Source organism: Heloderma suspectum, chromosome 5, assembly GCF_057233095.1.
Source record: "Heloderma suspectum isolate Gila_16-S chromosome 5, 16-S_ref, whole genome shotgun sequence".
NCBI classification, from domain to species: Eukaryota; Metazoa; Chordata; class Lepidosauria; order Squamata; family Helodermatidae; genus Heloderma; species Heloderma suspectum.
Window position 1 is genome coordinate 51,550,923 of NC_139462.1, and position 25,407 is coordinate 51,576,329.

Below are 25,407 nucleotides of genomic sequence, written 5' to 3' on the forward strand. Positions count from 1 at the left end.
AATGAACTCCCACAGCACTGACAGCAGGCAGAAACAGAGGTTTCTCCTGCTAGTGGAGAATTTAACGGGGAGGTCATGACGCTCCTGTTTCATGGGCTGGAAAAAATACCACATTTATTTCATTTGGGGAAAACACAGGATAGGCTAGGGGACATTGCAGGAGACACCCTGGAGGGTAATGGCATCATCTAAAGAGCCCGCAAATTTCTGTGACAGAGCCATCTCAATAGCAGGATAAAAGCTCCGTGTGATTAACCCCTTAGCACATCAGAAAAATTTGTGGGAAATATTTGGCCCTAGAAGAATACAGCAACACTGGCAAATATTTTACTATGAGATTTGTGTTGCTCCTTCATTGCCCCAAACATGCAAAAACAATATGAAAAGAATCAATCAGGGCAGGGGGAAACAACATGGCGCCCTTGGATACCAGTGCACCCTCAGATACCTTTCTTGGTGCCCATCAAGATGCCTGTACCCTCCTACTCTTTCTTTTTCTAATAACAAAATTTCTTACAGCAGCTGTGATTGCTTCAAAGTGAAAACCTTTAGCTGCTCCCATCTTCTGTTCCCCTGAATGTCTCTGGACCACACATGGGGCTCAGAGACATTCTTAGGAAATGGAGATGGCAGGTGGTGGTGGTTATAGTCCTATGCTTTCATCTGTAGGGTGTCCATTTTGTGGTGGTGCTCAGGACAGTTTCTCAAATTGCCAGATGTGCTCACAGGTGCCAAAGGTTGCGTACTCCTGAACTAGGAAATTTGTTTGGCAATAATAGTCTCAAATGGGTTAAAACTTAATCTGTTGGAACCAGTTCACACAATTTCTTATGTGTTCTCTTGTATTTGTGTAGGTTGAATATAAAATAAAAACTACTTGGGACAGCATACAGGTTATGCATGCACCAGTTACAATCAAATTTAAACCTGGTGATCAAGGCTTAATAATGGAAGTGAGCTCCTTGTTCTCTGATGATCCTCCAGCTCCATCTGGTGAACCTGGGAAACTTTTTGATGGCCTTTGGGACTATGAAGGTGAGGTTTAATATAAACTACAGAATACAAAAAAGCAGTAATGCTTTCTAAGGCCTAAAAAAATAACCTGGATTAGGTAGCATTTTTATTTAACCATATAAATGCATATAAAAAGTTTTTAAATATATATATTTAAAAAAACACTATTTATTTGTAGAAATAGTACTTAAGACAAGTTTTTAATCCAAGTGACTCTCTGAACTTGCCTTGTAGACAGAGGTGTTTCCTACACGAGGCTGTTAATCTGCTGTATCTACTTTCAGTTTCATCACAGAATTAATATTGGAGCACTAAAGGAAGAGTGTTTCCTTTCCTTATCCACTATGTAACCTTTAGATGGCACTGTGATATAGTGGAATAGTGCAAATACACAAGTGGAAATAGCATTTTCTTTTGCTTTCTTTAAATAATACCACATTTTCTCTGCTCTAAACACATTTGCAGAAAGTATTCTTTAAAAACAGAAGTGAAACTGCTTGGTCATGAAGTTGTCTAAGGAATACATAAACCATACATGTCATTCAACCTTGTAACGGCCTTGTAAAGGGCACGTGCCGGTGGGCATGGAGAACAGGAGACCAGGGAGGCTGCCCCAGCTTCCTGCCCTCCCCCTCCCCAAAGCCTGAGCTAGACAGGCAAAAACACCCATCTAACTAAAATGCAGAATGGGGGGAGCTCAGCTCCCACTCTGCATAGGATTCCTGTCAGCCTCCGAGTTCGGAGGATGACGGGAATTGCAATAGGATTGCACTCTGAATGCCATAGAATGTGATGCTAAGCAACAAAGAGCACACACAAGGAAAGTGCACAGGTGTATTGTAGTGATGCATGCAGTGCACACTAATTACAACTACAAACTGCTGTGCAGCTCCCCCGCCCCCGCCCTTGGAAAAACTCCAGCAGATGCCCATGCTACCATTTGCATGCTTGACAGGCAGATAGCCTATGGCATCTACTGCTCCTTCTTCTCACCACCATCATTGTCTGTGCCAGAGCAAGAGGCAGGTAAACAAGCAGGTTGTAATGATGAAGAGTAGGAGCAAGTCCAGGGGGTCTTGTCAGTAGACCCCTGATGGGGTGTGGACCCTCAGCAGGTGCCCAACCATACCTACTAGATCACTGCCTGGTGGGGTTGGACTTCTTGGTTCCACAATCCCTCCGCAAGGGTGGAGGACTCATTAAGATGGTCTGCCCCAGGCGTCTTATGGATCCAAATGGATTCCTGATTGCGCTTGGGGATTCTTTGGAGCACACAAATGGCTGCTTGGTCGAGGCCCTGGTGGATGGCTGGAATGCTGCAATCACTGGGGCATTGACCATGTGGCTCCGAAACGCCCTCTGCCCCGGAGCAGAGCTCAGACTGCACCATGGTTCACCCCATGGTTGCGAGCTCTGAAGCAGGAGGTGAGACAACTAGAGCACCATTGGTGGAAATCTTGCTCCGAAGACGATCGGACATGGATTAGAGCTGTGGCTTCAGCCTGCCATGTGGCGATAAGAGCAGCAAAAAACAATATTTATGCTGCCTCTATTGCGTCTGCAGAGTGCTGTCCCAGGAGGCTGTTCTAAATGGTCCGGAACCTGGTTGATCCAGTTGTTCCAGAACCAATGGAGCATTCTAAGGCCTCCTGTGATGAGTTTGCAAAGCACTTTGCAGATAAAATTGACCGGATCAGGAGTGCTATTCCATGCACTGTGTTCCAGCTTCTTTCTTTGGAGGAAGTGGACAAGGTGCTTTTATCTTTAAGGCCGACCACCTGCTTACTTGATCGTAGCCCATCTTGGCTCATTATGAGCTGCAGGGAGAGACTTAGGGAGGGGATCAAGGTGGTGATGAATGCCTCCCTTGAGGAGGAAGTGATGCCATCAGCCCTCAAGGAGGCGGTGATAAGACCACTGTTAAAGAAGCCCTCCTGGGATCCCCAAGACTTGAACAACTTTCACCCGGTCTCAAATTTGCCGTTTGGGGGCAAGGTGATTGAGCAGGTGGTGGCTTTGCAGTTGCAGGCACACTTGGAAGAAGCCGATTATCTGGATCCATTTCAATCGGGCTTCAGGCCTAGGCATGGGACAGAAATGGCCTTGGTCACCTTGGTGGATGATATGAGGAGAGCTCTGGATAGGGATGAATGCTCCTTCCTTGTTCTCCTCAGTCTCTCAGTGGCTTTTGATATCGTTGACCACAGTATCTTCCTGGACCACCTGGAGGGGTTGGGCACAGGGGACACCATATTACGGTGGTTCTGTTCCTTCCTCTCTGGCAGGTACCAGAGGGTAGCTCTAGGGGAGGAGACTTCAGACCCTTGGCTGCTCACTTGTTGGTGCCACAGGGTTCTATTCTCTCCCCAGTGTTATTTAACATCTATATGAAGCCACTGGGGGCTATCATCAGGAGGTTTGGGGTGCAGTGTCACCAATATGCGGATGACACACAACTAGGGATGCCGGAGAAATCCGCCACAGACTACCTCCCCTGCCAACCCCCGAAATCCACCCAGGACGGACCCTACCTGGCGGCGGCCGGTCCGGGTCGTCGTCTTCGTTCCGCAGCCATTCGCTGCTGGGCTGTGGTACAAAATGGTGTCCGGCATAGCGGACGCCATTTGCGTCCCTGCTCTTTTTGTGATTGGCTACGTAAATATTTATGTAACCAACCACGGCAAAGGGCAGGGACGCAAATGGCATAGCGGATGCCATTTGTGTCCCTGCCCTTTGCCATGATTGGCTACGTAAATATTTACGTAGCCAATCACAAAAAGAGCAGGGACGTAAATGGCGTCCCCTACGCCAGACGCCATTTGCGGCCACAGCCCGGGAGCTGCGGCTCCGCGGACTCGCCACGGAGCGGAGCCGGCCGGGCAGGATTCCGGGGGGAAGGGACGGATCGCCTCCGCCACCCACGGACGCCCGGACTGGAACGGGGTGAGTATTCCGTACACCCCTACACACAACTCTACCTCTCATTTAAATCTTCACCAAGGTTGGTTGTAGAAACCCTGCCCAAGTGTCTGGAGTCAGTGAGTGGCAGGATGGAATGGACTAAGCTGAAACTGAACCCCGACAAACCTGAATTACTTCTTGTGGGAGACAAGGGAAGGTTGGGGGAGGTTGACCTAGTGTTTAATGGGATGCGACTCTCCCTGAAGGACCAGGTCTGCAGTCTGGGGGTCATTTTAGACTCCCAGCTGTCCATGGAGGCTCAGGTGTCAGCCGTGAGCTGGGCAGCGCTGTACCAACTCCATCTGATATGGCAGCTGCACCCCTATATCCCTAACCAGCTGCGCCTATCAGTAGTTCATGCCCTGGTCTCCTCTTGCCTAGACTACTGTAATGCACTGTATGTGGGGTTACCCTTGAAGATGATTTGGAAGTTGCAGCTGGTGCAGAATGTGGCGGCCCGCCTAATTAAAGGTAGCTGTCGCCAAGACCACATCACTCCAGTGCTGAAAGAGTTTCACTGGTCACCAGTTGTTTTTCGAGCCCAATTCAAGGTGTTGGCATTGACCTTTAAAACCCTATATAGTTCCCTATATATAGGAGCTCCTCCAACAACACCAGGGGCGTGGCTCAATGAGATTGGCCTCGGTAGGCCTTCTGTCTGTCCCATCAGCCAGGACAGCTAGGCTGGTGATGACTAGGGAGAAGGCCTTTTCTGTGGTGGCCCTCACTCTATAGAATTCCCTCCCTAGTAACCTCTGCCATGCCCCCTCTTTGATGAGCTTCCGCCAGCCTTTAAAAACCTGGCTGTTCAGGCAGGCATTCGGGGTGGGTTAGGGGTTTTAGAGCAGTGTTTGTTTGTTTTTTGTTCAGTTGATTATGTAAATTTGTTATTAGTATTGTATGCTGCCTAGAGTGGCCAGGTAGCCAGCCAGATGGCGGCCAATAAATAAAATATATAAAATAAATAAATACTCTCAATGCCAGCCCTGTCAAAGTGGCTTGTGGTATGCAATTAGAGCCTGTTTTTCACAATGGTGGGGGAGGGGATCACCACCACCATGCGCATGCTTTGGGTATGCATAAAATAGTTCGGTGGATCCAGGCCTATGCAAATATGGTGGTTTCTCTCATGGATTATTGTTTAGGTTCCAGTGTTCCAGAAGTAGATAGCTGGATCATCTACATACATTGTATACCAGTGATATACAATGATTCTATTCTATGATACGTATGTCAGGATCCAAACTTCCAAATAATCACAGAATCATAGAATAGCAGGGTTGGAAGGGGCCTACAAGGCCATCGAGTCCAACCCCCTGTTCAATGCAGGAATCCAAGTCAGAGCATCCCTGACAGATGGCTGTCCGGCCTCGTCTTGAACGCCTCCAGTGTGGGAGAGCCCACCACCTCCCTAGGTAATTGGTTCCATTGTCGTATTGCTCTAACAGTCAGGACGTTTTTCCTGATGTTCAGCCGGAATCTGGCTTCCTGTAACTTGAGCCCATTCTTCCATGTCCTGCACTCTGGGATGATCGAGAAGAGATCCTGGCCTTCTTCTCTGTGACAACCTTTCAAGTACTTGAAGAGCTCTATCATGTCTTCCCTCAGTTATCTCTTCTCAAAGCTAAACTTGCCCAGTTCTTTCAGTCTTTCTTCAGAGGGCTTTGGTTCCAGTCCCCTGATCATCTTTGTTGCCCTCCTCTGAACCCTCTCCAGTTTGTTGGCATCCTTCTTAAAATGTGGTGTCCAGAACTGGACACAGTACTCCAGATGAGGCCTAACCAGTGCTGAGTAGAGGGGAACTAGTACTTCCCAGGATTTGGAAGCTATGCTTCTATTAATGCAGCCCAAAAGAGCATTTGCCTTTTTTGCAGCCACATCACATTGTTGGCTCATATTCAGCTTGTGATCAACAACAATTCCAAAATCCTTCTCGCTTGTAGTGTCGTTGAGCCACGTATCCCCCATCTTGTAACTGTGCACTTGGTTTCTTTTTCCTAGGGGCAGAACTTGGCATTTATCCCTATTAAATGTCATTCTGTTGTTTTCTGCCCAGCGCTCCAGTCTATCAAGATCACTTTGAATTTTGTTTCTGTCTTCCAAAGTATTAGCTATCCTGCCCAATTTTGTGTCATCTGCAAATGTGATCAGCATTCCCTGCACCTCCTCCTCCAAGTCATTAATAAAAATGTTGAACTAAGTAACAAAGAACTAAGAACTAAGTAACTAGTCCACAAACCCAAAGGGGCTTTGAGGATGAGTCTCTCAGTGGTCCCCCACACATAGCATGGAAAGCCACTTTTGAAACAGAGTGGATTTTCAAAGGCAGTGTGTGACAAGGCATGGCAGGATGTAGTTTGTAGGGGAAAAAGTCTAAGGATCTCACTGGATATGTCCAAACTCTTAGGCATGAATAAGAGCTCTTTGGATTCCAATATGCTCTTTGGATTCCAGCCTATACATGTAATGGAGATGGAGATTCAGCTAGAAGTTAACCAGTTTGTTAGATCAATCATTAGATCCAGCTCAGGGAACCTGTGTTAAAATAATATCTCAGCCAAGGATTTAATTGTGTGGTTTTGAGTGCAACCGTCTGTGAAACAGGAAATAGTTGTGAGGATGAACAAGAAAAAGATAGATTTTGCTTTACAATAATGGTAATAAGAATAAAATTCTATGGCTGATTCCCCCTTCCCCCCACTACTGAATAGCATGCTGGCATGTCTGTCTGTCTGTCTGTCTGTCTTTCTTTCTTTCTTTCTTTCTTTCTTTCTTTCTTTCTTTCACAGTGGTTGAATCCTTCTTTTTGAATAATGCAACAAGAAACTACCTGGAAGTGGAACTCTGCCCGTAAGTTTTGCCCTGTAAAAAATACGTGTTGTCTATTATTTTTTAGACTTTGATTTATCCCTGAGAGTTTCTCACTATCATAGGGAGCTTCCCTAGCTCAAGGAATTGTTTGAGCTGCCTTCCTAAGTTTATACAAAAATGTTTGATAATCACGTAGAGCCAGTGTTTTTATGGATATACAACTATAGGCAGACACGAGTTTCTGTGATCCCTTGCTCCTTTATAAGCACAAGGAAAAGAATGAAGTTGCCATGTGCAAGTTTACCAGCCTAGGAGATTTCTGTGATATTTTGTTCTTTTCTGTTCTCTGCTGTGAAATTCACTAAATGTTGCCCTGGCAATATAGTATTCCTATGAAACCTGTTTTGACAATGCAGTTGATTCCTTCCCTTCCTCACGGTTTTTGTTTTGCTAGGCATGGCCAACATCTTATATTACTTCTCTCTGGAGGACATTGTCCTGAAGTAAGTAGAGTTCCCCTGGAATAATTTCCATATTTAAATAAACAAAACAACCCCTGACCCAATAGAGAATTATTGTCTCTATGTACTGCTCATGTTTTACATACACAGCGATTTGCACATTCATGTGTGGTGACATTATAGGATATATGTGTACGTACTTAACTTGGCTTCTCTACATCTTAGAAGGTGGTGACTGGCTTTATATCCCACAATGCCTTTCTCTAGCGATGCCAGCAAGAGAGTGCAAACCGACCATACATACATACACTTTCCACAGAATTGCCCCCCTGTAGCAGCTGAACTTCTCTGGTTGACCAATAACTGGCACCATCATCAAGACGGACCTCTTTTAGCCATTACTCTGAGTGCGTGAAAGGGGTGATTATGATTATAAGCACATTGTGTACCCACATTTTTTTTTTTTTTACTGTGGAAGATGAGACAAGAATAATTTCATGTGCGCTTCTTTGGAGGTTCAGACAAGTGTGTGAACCAAGGGTATCTTAGTGACAAAATAAACGTATTAACAGTGCAGTCCTATGGGTAGAATCCAGTGGTGTTCTACTGCTGGTGGTGAGCACCACCAGTTTCCAGTACACGTGAAGCTGACTGTGGCGGCAGCAATGTAGCACTTCCAGGGACAAGCCCCCAAATTGAATTGACCAGAAATTCAAGTGCGTAAGAACATAAGAAGAGCCATGCTGGATCAGACCATCTAGGCCAGCAGTCTGTTCACACGGTGGCCAACCAGCTGTCGACTGGGAACCCACAAGCAGGGCATGAACGCAACAGCACCATCCCACTCATGTTCCCCAGGAACTGGTGTACATAGGCTCACTGCCTCTGGTACTGCAGGTAGCACATAGCCATCAGGACTAGTTGCCATTGATAGCCTTGTCCTCCAGGAATTTGTCCACCCCGCTTTTAAAGCCATCCAAATTGGTGGCCATCACTACATGTTGTGGTAGCGAATTCCATAGTTAAACTATCGGGCTTCAGGACAGAAGCATGGGACAGAAACAGCCTTGATCACCTTGGTGGATGATATGAGGAGGGCTCTGGATAAGGGAAAATGCTCCTTCCTTGTTCTCCTTGATCTATTAGCGGCTTTTGATACTGTCAACCATGGTATCCTCCTGGACTGCCTGGAGGGGTTGGGCACAGGGGATACTGTATTACGGCGCTTCTGTACCTTGCAGGTACCTGAAGGTAGCTCTAGGGGAGGAAACTTCAGACCCTTGCCTGCTCACTTGTGGGGTGCCACAGGACTCTATTCTCTTTCCAGTTATTTAACATCTATGTGAAGACACTGGGGGCCATCATCAGGAGGTTTGGAGTGCTGTGTCACCAATATGTGGATGACACGCAACACTACCTCTCATTCAAATCCTCACCAAGGTTGGCTGTAGAAACCCAGTCCAAGTGTCTGGAGTCCATGAGTGGCTGGATGGGAAGGAATAAACTGAAACTGAACCCCAACAAAACCGAGGTACTTTTTGTGGGAGACAACGGAAGGCTAAGAGATGTTGACCTGGTGTTGAATGGGGTACAGCTAGGTGTGTACGAAATACTCACCTCGTTCCAGTCCAGGCATCCGTGGGCGGGGGGGGGGGGAGGCAATTCATCCCTCCCCCCAGAATTCTGCCTGGCCAGCTCCGCTCCGCGGCAAGTCTGCGGAGCCACTGGCCGGGCCTGTCCGCAACCGGACTTCCGTCCGCTGCTGGGCTGCAGCCACAAATGGCGTCCAGCGTAGGGGACGCCATTTGTGTCCCTGCTCTTCTCGGTGATAGGCTACGTAAATATTTAAAAGATCAGGGACGCAAATGGCCTCCCCTACGCCGGACGCCATTTGCGGCTGCAGTCCAGGGCAGCGGATGGACAGCAGCAGCGGACAGACCCAGACCAGCTGGTAGCAGGTAGGGTCCGTCCGGGGAGGATTTTGGGGGGTGGCGGGGGGTGGAGTAGTCCATTCCGCCATGGACTCCAGGGGGCTGGATTCTTTAGAATCCTTAGAATCCAGCCTCATTGGAGTCCATGGCGGATTTCTCCGCCATCTCTAGGTACAGCTGCCCCTGAAGGACCAGGGCCGCAGCCTACGGGTCATTTTAGACTCCCAGCTGTCCATGGAGGCTTAGTTGTTGGCTGCGAGCTGGATGGCACTGTACTGACTCCATCTGATATGGTGGCTGCGCCCCTACCTCCCTAACCAGCTGCTCCCATCAGTAGTTCATGCTCTGGTTTCCTCTCACCTAGACTACTGTAATGTGCTGTATGTGGGGTTACCCCTGAAAACGATTCGGAAGTTGCAGCTGGTGTAGAATGTGGCAGTCTGCCTGATAAAAGGCAGCTGTTGGTGAGACTATATACAGTGGTGAAGGAGTTGCACTGGTTACCAGTTGTTTTCCAGGCCCAATTCAAGGTGTTGGTATTGACTTTAAAAACTCTAAATGGTTCTGGCCTAGTCTATATTAAGGAGTGCCTCCAGCAACACCAGGGATGCTGCTGAACGAGATTGGCTTCGGAAGGCCTTCCGTTTGTCCCATCACAGCTAGGCTGGTGAGGACTAGGGAGAGGGCCTTTTCTATGGTGGCCCCCACTTTTTGGAATTCCCTTCCTAGTGACCTTTGTCATGCCCCCTCTTTGATGAATTTCCACCAGGCTTTAAAACCTAGCTGTTTAGGCAGGCATTTGAGGTAGGTTAGGGTTTTTTAGAGCAATGTTGTTTTGTTCAGTTAATTATGTAAATTTGTTCTATTTTGCATTGTTATTTGTATTGCACACCACCTAGAATGGCCGGGTACCCAGCCAAATGAGCGGCTAATAAATCTAATAGATAAACTAAAAATGAACTATGCACTGTGTGAAGAAGTACTTCCTTTTATCTGTCCTGAATCTCCCACCAATCAGCTTCATAGGATGACCCTGGGTTCTAGCATTTTGAGAGAGGGGAAAAAAAATGTCTCCCTGTTTACATTCTCCACACCATGCTTAATTTTGTACACCTCTATCATGTCTCCCCTTACCCTCCTAGTGGAGATGCTCCAGCCCCTTGATCATTTTAGTTGCCCTTTTCTGCACTTTTTCCAGCTCTACAATATATATTTTTTAGGTGTGGTGACCAGAACTGTACACAGTATTCCAAGTGTGGCTGCACCATAGATTTGTATAGAGGCAGTATGATATTGGCAGTTTTATTCTCAATTCCATTTCTAATTATGCTTAACATGGAGTTGGCCTTTTTTAAAGCGGGTGCACACTGGGTTGACATCTTCATTGAGCTGTCCACCACAACCCTAAGATCTCTTTCCTGGTCAGTCACTGCTAGTTCAGATCCCATCAGGCTATACTTGAAGCTGGGATTTTTTGCCCCAACATGTATCAACCACATTTGCCATTTAGGTGCCCATTCTCTAAGTTTGGAGAGATCCTTCTGGAGCTCTTCACAATCCCTTTTTGTTTTAACCACCCTAAATAATTTGGTGTCATCCTCAAACTTGGCCACTTCACTGCTCATTCCTAATTCCAGATCATTTATGAACAGGTTGAAAAGCATTGGTCCTAGCAGAGATCCCTGCGGGACCCCACTATTAAGTTCCCTCCATTGGGAGAATTTACCATTTATTCCTATTCTCTGCTTTCTGTTCTTTAACCAGTTACTGACCCATAAGAGGACCTGTTCTCTTATTCCATGACTGCTACGTTTGCTCAGGAGTCTTTGGTGAGGGACTTTGTCAAAAGCCTTTTGTCAAAAGTAAACAATGTCTACCAGATCACCCATGTCTACATGTTTATTGACACTCTCAAAGAACTCTAAAAGTTTAGTGAGAGAGGACTTACCTTTGCCGAAGCCATGTTGATTCTTTTTCAGCAGGGTTTGTCCTTCTATATGCTTACTAATTTTATATTTAATAATGCCTTCAACCAATTTACCCGGAACAGACATTAAGCTAACTGGCCTGTAATTTCCCGGATCCCCCCTGGATCCCATTTTGACAATTGGTGTACATTGGCCATCTTCCAGTCCTCTGGTATAGAGGCTGATCTTAGGGACATGTTGTATATTTTGGTTAGAAGATCAATTTCATATTTGAGTTCTTTGAGAATTCTAGGATAGATACCATCTGGGCCTGGTGATTTATTTGCTTTCAGTTTATCAATAAGGTTGAGCACTTCATCTTTTGTCACCACTATTTGCCTCAGTTCCTCAGACTCCTTTCCTGAAAAATATCAGTTCAGGCACAGGTATCCGTCCTTTATCTTCTGCAGAGAAGATGGATGAAAAGAATTCATTCAGCTTCTCTGCGATCTCCTTGTCCTCCTTCAGTATCCCTTTAACTCCATTGTTACCCAATGGTCCAAGTGCCTCCCTAGCTGGTTTTCTGCTTCTGATATATTTAAAGAATTCTTTACTGTTGGCCTTAATGTTAGCAATATACTTTTCAAAATGCTTTTTTTGCATCCCTTATTGTCTGCTCGCATCGTCTTTGTGAAGCTTGTGCTGCCTTTTGTTTTCCTCACTTGGGCAAGACTTCCATTTTCTGAAAGAAGCTCTCTTTTCTCTAATAGGTCCCTTAACCCTGCTCGTTAACCATGCTGGTGACCTCTTGGACTTGGTGCAACCTTTCCCAATCTGTGTTATACATTTTAGCTGGGCTTCTATTATTGTGGTTTTGAGTAATCTCCAAGCATTTTGAAGGGATTTAATCCTTGTGACTCCCCTTTTTAATTTCCTTTTCACCAGTTCCCTCATTTTAGGGAAGTTTCCTCTTTTGAAGTCAAATGTGACTGTGTTGGACTTCCTGGGCAATTTTCCACTTAAATATATATTAAATCTGATAGCACTGTGATCACTGTTTCCAATTGGTTCAACAACATTTACATCTCGTACTAGGTCCTGGGCGACACCATTTAGGATTAAATCCAAGGTTGCCTCCCCTCTGGTTGGTTGCATGAGCAACTGTTCTAGGGCACAATTGTTTAGGGCATCGTGAAATTTAACCTCTTTGTCATGGCTGGAATATGCATTTATCCAATCAATGTGGGGGTAACAGAAGTCGCTCATTATTACAACATTTCCTTGTTTGGAGGCCTCCCTGATTTCATTTCCCATCTCAAAGTCACTCTGAGCAGTCTGGTCTGGGGGATGATAGCATGTTCCTAGCACTAAATTAGTTTTGTATCCTGGTATTGTCACCCACAGTACTTCTGTGGAAGAGAAGGTGTTCTAGTCCACTCGACCTATGCCCTCTTTGACATGCAGGGCAACACCTCCCCTAGTACACCCTTCCCTGTCCTTCCAATAGAGTTTATATCCAGAGATGACCATATCCCACTGGTTCTCTCCACTCCAACCGGTTTCTGTAATGCCCACTATATCCAGGTTTTCCTTTAAAATCAAGGACTCCAACTGTCCCATTTTGGCTTCTAGCATTTGCATAAAAACACCTATACATGGTATCCTTCCTCAGATGCTTCCGGCATGTGCATCTTTTGCTATGGGACGTTGGCCCCTTTGATTGGCTATTATGTTCTACCATGTACTCCCGGCCTATTTCATCCCCTTCTACATTTGGGCAAGCAAAAACATTTTCATCCCTTTGGGATGATTTAACCCAAACTGGATGCTTCCCAGCTCCTATTGGCTTACCCCCAGGGTTTAGTTTAAAAGCTGCTCTGCCACCCTTTTTATGTTTAGTGCCAGCAGTCTGTTTCCAGTTTGGTTCCAGTGGAGCCCGTCCCTCTTGTACAGGCCCTTCTTGTCCCAAAACATTCCCCAGTGCCTAACAAATCTGAATCCCTCCTCTCTATATCACCATCTCATCCATGCATTGAAACTCCTCAGATTCTCCTGTCTAACTGGCTCTGACTGTGCATGGAACAGGTAGTATTTCAGATAATGCCACCTTGGTGGTCCTGGATTTCAACCTCCTACCTAGCAACCTAAATTTGGCTTCCAGGACCTCACGACTACATTTCCCCACGTCGTTGGTACCAATATGGACCATGACCACTGACTCCACCCCAGCACTAGGCTATCTAGATTGCGCATGATATCTGCAGCCTTCGTACCAGGCAGGCAATTCACTATGCGGTCTACATGCCCATCACAAACCCAACTGTCCATATGTCTACTGATCAAATCTCCTACTACCACAAGCCCCCCTCCCTCCGGAGGCACATCCTTGATGCGGGAGGATATTTGTTCGTCTATTGAGGAATGGCTCCCTCCTAAGGGATCATTTCCCTCTTCCTCAGAATGACGATCTCCTCCCCCAAGACCTGCATTCTCCATGACAGAAGAGGAGCTGTCACCCTGGGAGTTGGACACTGCTAATAGGTCCCTGAAGATCTCATCCACCAATGTCTCTGCCACTCTTAGCTTCTCCAGGTCAGCAACCTTGACCTCAAGGGAGCAAACTTGTTCCCTGAGAGCCAGGAGCTCTTTACACTGAGTGCAAACCCATGACTTCTGTCCAGCAGGTACTCGTATATATGGCGCTCAATGCAATACACTGGATAGCCCCACCCCCGCCCCACTGGCTTTCTACCTTCATAACTGGATTTTTATTTGGATGTGTTTTCCCTAGAAAACTTAGTTGTTTACTACGAGAAGTTGGGGAAATTATTTATAGTTATTTATTTACAGTTACTGTGAGTATGGAATAGGGAGGAAAGAGTCAGCTGCTCTGGCTTCCTCGCCTTGTTGCTAAACTCACCCTGTTGCTTAACTTGCTTGTTTGCTGATGCTTTGTCACTGGGGCTGAGATGGTTCATCACTGGACTCCTCGCACTCAGAGAGCTGGCTCCCTCACAAGGCCCAACTGCTGCTGCAGTGAATCTGATTGGAGGGCCTTGTTTGAAAAGCAAAGGAGGCTATGTGAACTCCTGATCAGCACTGGCTTTCAGTGGCTGGGAACGTAGGTCAGTTGGCTCCTCAGGGAACGGTGATTGCTATTTAGGAAGGAGAACTATTAACATTAGTGAATGGGAGAGCTATTGAGGGGAGATCCTTTATTCAATGGGTCATTGGAGGGGATAGCAGACAAGGGTAGGTGATTTGAGAAGGCTGTGGCTTGCAAGGTCTGGATCCGTTTTCTCTCTGTGCTTTAAAACTTAAATGATATGCTGAACCCTTTAACTTGCTTTATTTGGTGAACTGCTCCTTAAGGCCTAAAGCCTGAGCCTAAACTGAGCCCAACCTGAAGCTAGCCTGCACTTTTTCCTGCTTTAAGCAGACTCTTATTCCCCCTGTCTAAGCTTGGGGTTAGTTTAAAATGTGCAGCTGAGGTTCTTTTCAGCCACTCAGTGGTCTTTGTTACTGCAAGGCCTGTACGTTCTTGTGGGATTCCCCCCTGATATAATTTAGCCCTCTCTTGTAAGTTCATAAGGGGTTAACTCTCTGGGATTGAGCTGTGCCCTTGTTTTGGCTTCAGCTGCTATTTATCAATTTTAAATTGTTACCTGAGGTACTTTAATAGATAATTAAGTAATTTCACTTACCTTTCCCTTGCACAGTTGCTTAACTTGCTTGTTTGCTGATGCTTTGTCACTGGGCTCCTCGCGCTTGGAGAGCGCCCCTTCGGAAAACATGCATTTCCAACCATTTGGGGGTGTCAAGGAGAAGGCCTTATGGGGCTGAAGAGATGGTGGGAAGGGGTAGCTTTGTCTTGTATGATTTTAGATTGTGTTTTTAGTGTTTAATGGTAGGAGGGAGTAGGATCCTGCAGGAAGATTTACCATTCTGGCCACCTGGAGGAAAGAGGAGATGTGGACCATCCCAGGACTGAAGGCGCCAGGCCAGAGGCCTTATCAGAACGCAATGTCGTGAACCAGCTCGGCCTGTCAAAGGGCCAACACAGCTGGAGAGGTGTAGAAAACCCAGCTCATCCTCTTTGGGGGAAGTGGGGGGGGGGGCAGATGAAAGAACTAGAAGCTGGGCAGGGATTAGATAAAAAGAGGCATGCGGCCACCCTTCTTTTGTCCTTTGGTTTCATTCAGTCTGGGTGGAAGGTTTTAGAACACTGGCTTTGACAAAGGATCCTACCACGACGTGTGAGTAGCTAGGCCAGGTAGTCTTTTTTTGTTTTATTCTACGTTGGGTTTCCAAACAGGGAATTGGTAATTCAGGAATTCTACATTGTACTTTGTTTTGTTTCCCTTCCCATTCCCTTATGCCTTAACTTGTAAATAAATATCTACCTCATACTATTGCTGCTATTTCTTTCCTGGGTCAGTGCTAAATTCAGTGTCTACTGTTTCCTTCCCAAGGTGAGGAGGAGGTTGGGGGTTCCTCTTGGGTCTGGCTGAGCCAGCTCGGAGAGGTGGTGGCAGACGATCAGAGGGCTAGTAGAGCCAAGGGCCCCACCTTTCTTTACAGGGGTCTTGCCCCTGGAAGCACTACTTTGCTGCTGGCATTGGTAAGGGCCGCCGCCAGCGCCTGCCGTGCATGCACCACCAACTGGCAGTGCTCGCCACTAGCAGTAGAGCACCGTTGGATCCTACCCTATGTTTGCCTACTCAAATGTAAACCTTGTTGAGTTCAATGAAGTTTACTCCCTGGCGTGTGTATATAGGATTGTAACCTAAGTGACTGTCTAGATCAATGCAAGGTTGAAGATAGAAAGATATACAGCTCTTTTTATGCTAATGTATTTGTACTAAGTTATTTGATTACTATGACAGTTATTTAACTTAATGGAAACTCTGGCCATGACATTATCCAGAATGCACTCAAGAATAATTTTCAATGAATGTTCAGTGGAAATTAGTCATAAGTAAATGTATGAAATAAAGGGACGCCTATGTACTGCTTTCTCAAGATCAGCTAAGGTCATTTGATTAAAGAATTTTTCGAGGGATTACAAATCATGGTATAATCAATTTCTGCAGTCAAATTAAATTAATGGATTTCCACCTTTTGCTTTGTGGGCAGAGTTTAAATAGCCAATCACAGTGTTTTTGAGGGTTTTAAAAAATCTCCTTTTCCCTTCTGATTTTTTTCTGTTGTGGTAATTACAGACAGTAAATTCATTTCATCATCTGCACTAGTGTTTGCAACATAAATCATAGTAATACAGTTAAGTAATGCCAGCACATCTGCAAATCACTTGCAAATTGGTTCCATGGAGCTTATTCTATCAAATTAATAAAAATACTCACCTGTTGATCCATCCTGCATTTACATCAAAGTTTTTATTATACTATAAATTTATCTGAGACTATTTAGTACTGAGCAATTCAGCATTCCTTAAAACCCTTATAAGCAATACATATATATTTCCATAGAACTGGAAAAAACAGTTTTCACATTTCAGAAGCTAATAACCATGGGCCATGGTATGGAAATGCATAATACATTATTTGCATATTATCATATTTTAGAATTCTGAACAGCATCCAGCACTGCTTCCCTAACAATATTATCTTATTTTGCTATAGCATGACATAACTTATATCCATGCAGTGTGAACAGAGTAGGAATGATATGGCATATATAAAAACGATTATGCTTATTTTTCCAGTCGTGTTTGATATACTTTTCCATTTACAGAAGAGACTGGGTCAGTTCTAAATAAGAATAGCTTATTCTGAGAACTTTTCATACCATAAAAACAATTAGGAAAAACATTTTTTTAAATTTCTGCAGCAAGTATTACCGTACAAATATGAGGGCAGGTGTGACATAGTGGGCAGAGTGTCAGACTTGGAATGGGAAGATCTGGGTTTAGATCCCCATTCAGACCTGAAGCTGGGTAGTGTGTGTGTGTTTGTTTATTATTTGTATTTATTAGACATCTATAAAACTAGTTCTTTAGACATTGTGCAACCACTTTAAAGAAGGGCAATAATACAATACAATCTGACAATCTAAAAAAGTAAAATTAATTTAGTCCTCTCTGGCTTGGAACATCATGAACAGGAATATACTCGCAAGCTTACGCACTCCTTCTTACCCTCTAATGTGCCAATGCCCTCCTCCATTTCTAGATTGCTCTAACAGTAGTTTCTTGTGATGTCCAAATTAGGAAAACTATGGCTAGTACTAATCTCCAAACCATGGTTTTCAAAACTAGTACAACCCATGGTTTGGAGGTTAGTGCTGCTCATAATTTCGGACACCAGAGCAAACTATGGAGAGAGGAAACCGGAGAATCAGTGCTCAAGACTACAGTCTGGAGGACTGCAAAGTGATATCTGAATGTGTCTTTAGTTATGACTGACAGTTCAAAGTTGTTTTTAGTTATATGTTGTTTGTATATCTTGTCTGTCTGCTTTTATGTAAATGGCTTTTAAACTTTTTATATTGTATAATGTTCTAACTTCTATAAACTGCCCAGAGGGCTTCGGCTATGGGGCGGTATGGAAATGTAATAAATAATAATAATAATCTGAAATGGGCCACTATCTCACCTCTGTTGTTTCTCAGGTTTTTTTGTTTAATGTAGGTTAGCTGAGGGGACTGAAGACTGTGTCCCTTGGGGGATCTTCAGAGATTTGGAAACAGTGAATCCAAAGCCACTGGTGTCCCACTCCCTAAAGGCCCCCATTTTGGGGTCTTCCATCAGCTACAGCCAGTGTAGTAGTTTTCTGCCTGGTGGAGTGGTACCTCTGAATCCCGTCCATCAAGCTATCTCCAGGGGTTAGGATTGCACTCTAAATTCATGATTTAAAGCTGCCATCCTTCAGACTTACCAGAGAGTCCCATCCCATTTAATTTATGGGACTTACTTCTGGATTGCCCCATAAGTAATTTTCATTTGAATTATTCTAGCCTGATTTTCAGAATGTTGCCTTGAAGCACAGACAATTGTCATGTGAATCCATTTTGAGAACAGAAGTTTTCTTGCATTTCGGCTTGAATATAGAGATATGATAGCCAAAATGTTAATGAAAACGTGGTCACATCACAGTTTCCCAGAAACTGCAATAACCTATATGGAACGTCAACACTCTTTAGGTTATAACCAGCAACTTAGTTGTGGTGAAGAATACTGAAATTCATAGCTGAAATCCTCAGTTGACAGCACATTTATTGAATAACTTAGGGCGCAATCCTATTGGGATAGGCGGCCACCTCCAAACTCGGAGGTGACCGCTTGTCCAATGTAGGGCAGGAGCAGTGCAGTGGGGATCGTCCCTTCCATGTTTCAGCTGCCCCACGTTTGCAGCTAAACAGCCGATTTCGGCTGTCTAGCCATGGGAAGTCAGAGCGGGGGGAGGGGGGACTCTGGACGATGCATAGGAAGCATTAGAATGGCACTTCCTCCTGCCCCACCCCCAGTAATGCCCCATTTTCATCACTCTGCACTCCTGTTCCGAGCATGGGGCCGATCTGTGCTGTATATGAGGCAGCACGGGAGGGGGTGGAGGTCGGTTCTCAGGGAACCGGTCTCAGAGCACAGGCTCCAAGGTCAGTTCCTGGGAACCAACCTATCCTATGGCTGTCTAGCCACTGACTAGTGGCCATAGGATTGCACCATTAGTGAATAACCTATTTACCCTGTGAGCTGAACAAATAATTGCCATATTTAAAACCAGTATTAAGTTGAAAGAACATTTGCTTGTTTGCTGTCAGCAGCATAACTTATGCTCTTTAGACAAAGAGCTTTGGCCAGGTTTGCAAAATTCTAGTAGCTTTGTCACCAGGGTGACATTATTAGGTCTGGCTGGTCTGCCACTTGTCAGAGAGAAAAGAACATGTTCTCTTCCCCAACTACAGAGAGGAAGCTAAGTTGCAGACATCAGCTTTGTCTGTAGTGGCAAAGAGGGCATGCAACAATCCTTCAGCTTACCTTCCTTAGTGTTGTTTGTAAAAGGGGTGGAACCAGCTGCTACATTGCTGCTTAAGTTTCCCTAGGCATGGGTGGGCAACTTCTGACCTTCCAGATGTTTTGGCCTACAACTGCCATAATCCCTCACCATTGGCTATGCTGGCTAGGGCTGATGGGAGGTGTAGGACAAAACATCTGGAAGGCCACAAACTGTCTGTCCTAGGGAAACAGAAGGGAGAACCAAAAGAGAAAACATGGAGACAAGAGAGAAAGAGAGATAGAGACCAGAAAGACAGAGGCTGGATCTACACTTACCACCTTTTTTTACTTCCAATGAGGTTTCATCACCCGCCTTTCACACTACGCAGTACCCACCTCGAATTGGAACCGGAATTTCCCACTTCCGTGCTCCCGCTTTCAATACCCTATCCCGGTATTTCCCCTTAATGTGCTCTGATTTTCTGTCTTCGCTACCGTATCCAGTTGTAGTCCCCTCCCCTGCCTGTCCATATACGGCGGTGTTTGTATTTCCCTCCTGTCCAATCACAGCTCTCAACGGCCCCATGTCTTCTTCCGGCTACTGATCGCATAGCTTCCTCAGCAGCCCCCATTTCCTCAACAACAAGCAAAGGGCTGGATGTGCGTGTGCTTGTCTGATCTCGGAAGCTAAGCAGGATCGGCCCCAGTCAGTAGTTGGATGGGGACCGCCTGGGAATCAGGCTTCCTGCACTGAGCAGGGGGTTATTCTATCCCTTCAAATGAGATTAAGTTTTACCCCCTCCTATCCCCCGCTCCAGATGTTGTTTTTTTAAATTAAGGCATTATCCTCGCAGAATCGGGGCTTCTCCGTGATTTTTTTTTCTAATTCAGGCATGATCTTCTAAGATTTGAAGTTTACAACTACTGACCAGGGCCAACCCCACTTAGCATCCGAGATCAGACAAGCGCGTGCAGGAAAACAGCAGGAAAACAACTAGGGATGTCAGAGAATTCCACCACGGATCTCAGTGAGGCTGAATGCCAGTGCATTCGGCCCCCCGAAATCCGTGGTGGAACGAAGCCCCCCCGTCCCACCACCCCGCGAAAGGCGCGTGAAACAGAGCACTTACTTGGTGCCGTTCGCGCTGCTTTGTGAATGGCGGCCGTGCCTGTAGCCGCCATTCGCTTCCCCATTTAGGCTGTGATAGGCTACGTAAATACTTACGTAGCCTATCACGGCTAACGCAGGGACCCCATTTGCGTCCCTGAGGGGGCCGTGATAGGCTACATAAAAATTTGCGTAGCCTATCATGGCAAAACAAGGGAATGCAAATGGCGGCCACCGTAGCCACTGCCATTTGTGTTCCTGTTTTTTTTGCCATGATAGGCTATGTAAATATTTACGTAGCCTGTCATGGTAAAAAAACAGGGGCACAAATGGCGGCCACCATAGCCGCTGCCATTTGCGTCTGCAGGCTCCACACACCTGCGAATGCACTCGGCCGGCGGCTCCGCAGAGTTGCCATGGAGCAGAGCCGGCCGGGTTAGGATTTTGTGGGGAGCTGCGGAGCGCCTTCCCCCCACCACGAATCACCCCTTCGAAAAGGTAAGTGACTTTCGTACATCCCTAAAAACAGCACAGCGCTCGAGTGTGAACCGAGTTCGCGCATTCAATGAAGCACTGCAACAGGGAAAATGGGTGAGTGTGAATAATCACGTTTTAATGCGAGAGCATTTAACCCGACGGGACACCGAATTCATTGCGATGGCGGGTGCAATGTAGATCGGCCCAGAGACATGTTATGGCATACTAAAGGAGAAAGGAGTGGGCTCCTGAGAGATCTAGCTGGCTCCTAGAGAGGTGCAAATATAGTGCAAACCCTGGTTTTCGCACATGCCTATATCCTACTTAGTTACCAGTCTCCTTTGAGGTTAACATTACAATTTTAATACAAATCGTTTCAATTAGTACACATTGCCATAATAACACGTAGTGTAACTGCTTTGGCAAGCAGCTGGTGGCTGCCATTTCACAAATGAAATCCTGTGATTCCTGCTATTTGAATTAATGTTGGCTCCAGGGATTATGCTTCCTTTTTAATCCATTCTGTCAGGTGGCCATAAGGAGAAAATATTGAAAAGCTGAAAATAATATGGTTCTCAAACACAGTGCTGAACAAACTGAATAAGAAGCCCACTTGCTTTTGTATACTACCTGAAAGACCTTCCAAATGTATAGGGTGCATGACGATTCTTTCTTTCTTTCTTTCTTTCTTTCTTTCTTTCTTTCTTTCTTTCTTTCTTCAGTGTATTAAAGCACTTTCTAAAACTCATCCATTGCATTTGCTTCCATATTAAATTCTTAACAGATAGCAGACTATTATAAACATTTGAAATGATAGCTGACGTATTAGTAGAAGTGCTAACAAGAAAAAAAGGGCAAATATGGCAATTCTGTGTTACCTTGATAATTAAAGACTGTGCTAATGTTTATATTGAAACAAAGGTGGCTTAATATGCTGTACTGATACTAACTTTATGTGAATATGACATCTCTATAGTGAATTTCCTCCATTCCTTTGCATAGAAAGGACTAGCATTTGCATTTAAAGTAGATATAAATGGGGGCATCTGGAACGGCACAGCAATTACTCCTTGGAACTATTTCCCCCCTGGTGTAGACAAGATGAACTCATATGCAATCCATGGAACTGGGACTGGAAGAACATATGAGCCACTTTACCCAATACCGTGAGAAGAGATTGAAGAGGGGCAGGGTCCTAATTTGTGAGTACAAAACCCACACAACTCTTTTAAATTGCTTTCTGGCTGATTCTGAATCTCCTTTTTGATTCTTGCCAATGAATGCTTATATAACAAATTTGGAAAAGCCTTCATGATTTACCGGGGTGTGCTGAAATTTTTATTCTGTTTATTCTTTCTATCGACAATTTCATAGTGTACTATTTTGTAAAGTGTAAAAGCATTAAATAAAGATAAGCAGGTGATGTGGGTAATGGGAAGATATGATCCCATTCAGAATGAATGAATCTACCTCTTTCACAACCTACCTGGGCCCCATCTACATGGCACCGCTTTCACCCTCCACTCCGTCACAACTGCGTAGCATTGTTAACCTTCATTGCGTCTGTCTTGAATGTTTATGAGCAAAACTTGAAAAACACACAATTAAAATTATATTTTGACCAATATGATAGAAACCTTTTGAAAGAACAAACATTTCTATCTTGGGGTAGTGAAGGGTGCAATCCTATACACACTTACTTAGGAGTAAGTTCCATTAAATTCAATAGGACTTATTTTTGAGTAGACACATGAAGGATTGTTCTGTAAACCATCCAATTACTTGATGTTATTAATTACTGAAATGTGCAATGTATGTGTGATGGTCTCATTCAAAATAAACAGGAAATTTGCATGAAGCAATTTACAAGTCCCTGCTTTATCACTTTTTCTATGTTTAGATATATATATATATAATTGTTTGCATCATGTGGGGTAGTGAAGCTCTAGATTTTAAATTTTAGAATAACTAAAGCCATAATTTTTAAAGGTCTGTGGTTATTATTAAGGTTTTTATTTAGGACTTTAACAACTCTTAATTTTATGATTACGTTTTGTTGATAGTCATCGTCTAGAATATTTCGAAGATTTCAGTCTAAAGGACATAATGGGAAATGACTGGAATCAACCTCCATCAGATCTGTGGCCATAACTGCAGGAATATCCGAGGTCAAGTCAGTCATGTTACTATTTTTTCTTGATAATACACAACAAATTCTTAAATGTGAGATATCAAAAATTTAATTAATTGTATCTTGTGATTTTAATGGGTCAGCCAATTTAAAATAAATGAAGTGATGGGGGACAGATGAAATCATGGAGAATGGGTGAAGTGCCAGGTGACTGGAGGAGGGCTAATGTGGTATCTTCAAAAAGATAGGGTAAAAAGGAGGAAACTGAGAACTACAGACCAGTCAGTCTGACATCAATCCTTGGGAAAATTCTGGAGCAGATGATCAAGCAACCCATCTGTAAGCACCTTGAAAACAATGCAGTAATTACTCGAAGCCAACATGGATTTGTCAAGAACAAATCCTACCAGACAAATCTGATCTCATTTTTTGATCAGGTAACCTCCCTTGTGGACTGTGGGAATGCTGTGGACATAATATACCTCAACTTCAGCAAAGCTTTCAACAAAGTGCCCCATGATATCCTGATGAGCAAACTAGCTCAAAGTGGGCTAGATGAAACAACGATCCGGTGGATCCACAGTTGGATACAGAATTGGACTCAAAGAGTGCTTCTCAATGGGATCTTCTCAAACTGGGGGGAGAAGTGACGAGCGGGGTACTGCAGGGCTCAGTCCTAGGCCCAGTGCTCTTCAACATTTGTATTAATGACTTGGAGGAGGAGGTGCAGGGAATGCTGATCAATTTTGCAGATGACACAAAATTGGGTGGGATAGCTAATACTTTGGAAGACAGAAACAAAATTCAACGTGATCTTGATAGACTGGAGCGCTGGGCAGAAAACAACAGAATGACATTTAATAGGGATAAATGCCAAGTTCTGCACCTAGGAAAAAGAAACCAAATGCACAGTCACAAGATGGGGGATACATGGCTCAACAACACTACAAGTGAGAAGGATCTTGGAATTGTTGTTGATCACAAGCTGAATATGAGCCAACAGTATGATGTGGCTGCAAAAAAGGCAAATGCTCTTTTGGGCTGCATTAATAGAAGTATAGCTTCCAAATCCCGGGAAGTACTAGTTCCCCTCTACTCAGCACTGGTTAGGCCTCATCTGGAGTACTGTGTCCAGTTCTGGGCACCACACTTTAAGAAGGATGCAGACAAACTGGAGAGGGTTCAGAGGAGGGCAACAAAGATGATCAGGGGACTGGAAACAAAGCCCTATGAAGAGAGGCTGAAAGAACTGGGCATGTTTAGGCTTGAGAAGAGGAGGCTGAGGGGAGATATGATAGCGCTCTTCAAGTACTTGAAAGGTTGTCACAGAGAGGAAGGCCAGGATCTCTTCTCAATCATCCGAGAGTGCAGGACACGGAATCATGGGCTCAAGTTACAGGAAGCCAGATTCCGGCTGAACATCAGGAAGAACGTCCTGACTGTTAGAGCAATACGACAATGGAACCAATTACCTAGGGAGGTGGTGGGCTCTCCCACACTGGAGGCGTTCAAGACAAGGCTGGACAGCCATCTGTCAGGGATGCTCTGACTTGGATTCCTGCATTGAGCAGGGGGTTGGACTCGATGGCCTCTTAGGCCCCTTCCAGCCCTACTATTCTATGATTCTATGATTACTCCTTTCAGTGTTGCTTAGCCTGCTGCTTTGTTCTAGCCAGTCAGCCAGCTTCAGTATAGCTTAGCTGCTAGTTATTTATTCATTTCATTTCATTTCTATACCACCCGATAGCCAAAGCTCTACTCAAACATAAAACTCTCGCTCTACCTATTTATGAACCACCCTTTATATTAGGGGTGTACGGAACACTTACCTGTTTCCGCTGGGGTCATCTGTGGGGGGGAGGCGCTCTGTCCCCCCCGAATCCTCCTCGGCTGGCTTCACTCTGTGGCAACTCTGCGGAGCCGCCAGCCGGGGCTGGCCACAGCCGGAATTCTAGCCGCTGCTGGGCTGTTGCAGCCGCAAATGGTGGCCGCTATGCTGGCCGCCATTTGTGTGGCTGCCAGCCATGATAGGCTACGTAAGTAATTACGTAGCCTATCACAAAAAAGGCAGCCACGCAAATGGCGGCCGCTACGCCATTTGCGTGGCTGCCTTTTTTGTGATAGGCTATGTAAATACTTGCATAGCCTATCACGGCAAAGAGCAGGGGTGCAAATGGTGTAGCGGCTGCCATTTGCACCCCTCCTCTTTGCCATGATAGGCTACATAAGTATTGATGTAGCCTATCACATTAAAGCAGCCACACAAATGGCGGCCACTACAACGGCCGCCATTTGCGGCCGCAGCCGCTGCCCGGCAGTGGCCAGGAGACCAGCTGGAGGAGCCGCATCCGCTGCTGCATCCACTGCTGCCACTGGAGCCGCCGCTCGAGCCCCATCCGCCGCCAGGTAAGCTCCGTCCCGAGGGGGAGGCCGTTCCACCACGGATTCCGGGGGGATGGATTCTTTAGAATCTGGCCTCACTGGAGTCCGTGGCAGAATTCTCTGACATCCCTATTTTATATAACATTGTTTTAATCTCATTCTTATTTCTTGTTTTGACTTTACACAGTTTGAGAAACATTAATGCATTATGCTGTTGTGCCTGCATTATCTGAAGCCAAAGATCTAGAATGTTATTATGTATTTTGTTTC

At 45.2% G+C, this 25,407-nt stretch overlaps 2 protein-coding genes across 2 annotated transcripts in view; both read left to right on the top strand.

Annotated features, from left to right (window-relative positions):
* LOC146343887 (UPF0462 protein C4orf33-like) overlaps nt 1-7,349 on the top strand; it is a 110,611-nt gene extending 103,262 nt beyond the window's left edge. Inside the window, exons 7-9 of the transcript XR_014792073.1 lie at nt 855-1,035; nt 6,765-6,825; nt 7,241-7,349. The gene's annotated coding sequence lies outside the window, so the exon portion shown is untranslated. The remainder of the gene's footprint in view (nt 1-854; nt 1,036-6,764; nt 6,826-7,240) is intronic.
* On the top strand, nt 861-22,945 carry LOC146343888 (UPF0462 protein C4orf33 homolog). Its single transcript, XM_084856060.1, has 5 exons — nt 861-1,035; nt 6,765-6,825; nt 7,241-7,289; nt 21,627-21,826; nt 22,688-22,945. Exons 1-4 carry the CDS (start codon nt 897-899, stop codon nt 21,792-21,794), a joined length of 417 nt encoding a protein of 138 aa, XP_084712186.1. The 5' UTR covers nt 861-896; the 3' UTR covers nt 21,795-21,826; nt 22,688-22,945.
* Nucleotides 22,946-25,407: the final 2,462 nt, after the last annotated feature.

What these genes read in the sequence shown, in the direction of transcription:
- LOC146343888 (XM_084856060.1), top strand. Translation starts at nt 897, where the DNA reads ATGCATGCACCAGTTACAATCAAATTTAAACCTGGTGATCAAGGCTTA. An exon ending in CTGGAAGTGGAACTCTGCCC is followed by an intron (nt 6,826 to 7,240) that starts GTAAGTTTTGCC and finishes TTGTTTTGCTAG; the next exon opens with GCATGGCCAACATCTTATAT. An exon ending in CTGGAGGACATTGTCCTGAA is followed by an intron (nt 7,290 to 21,626) that starts GTAAGTAGAGTT and finishes TCCTTTGCATAG; the next exon opens with AAAGGACTAGCATTTGCATT.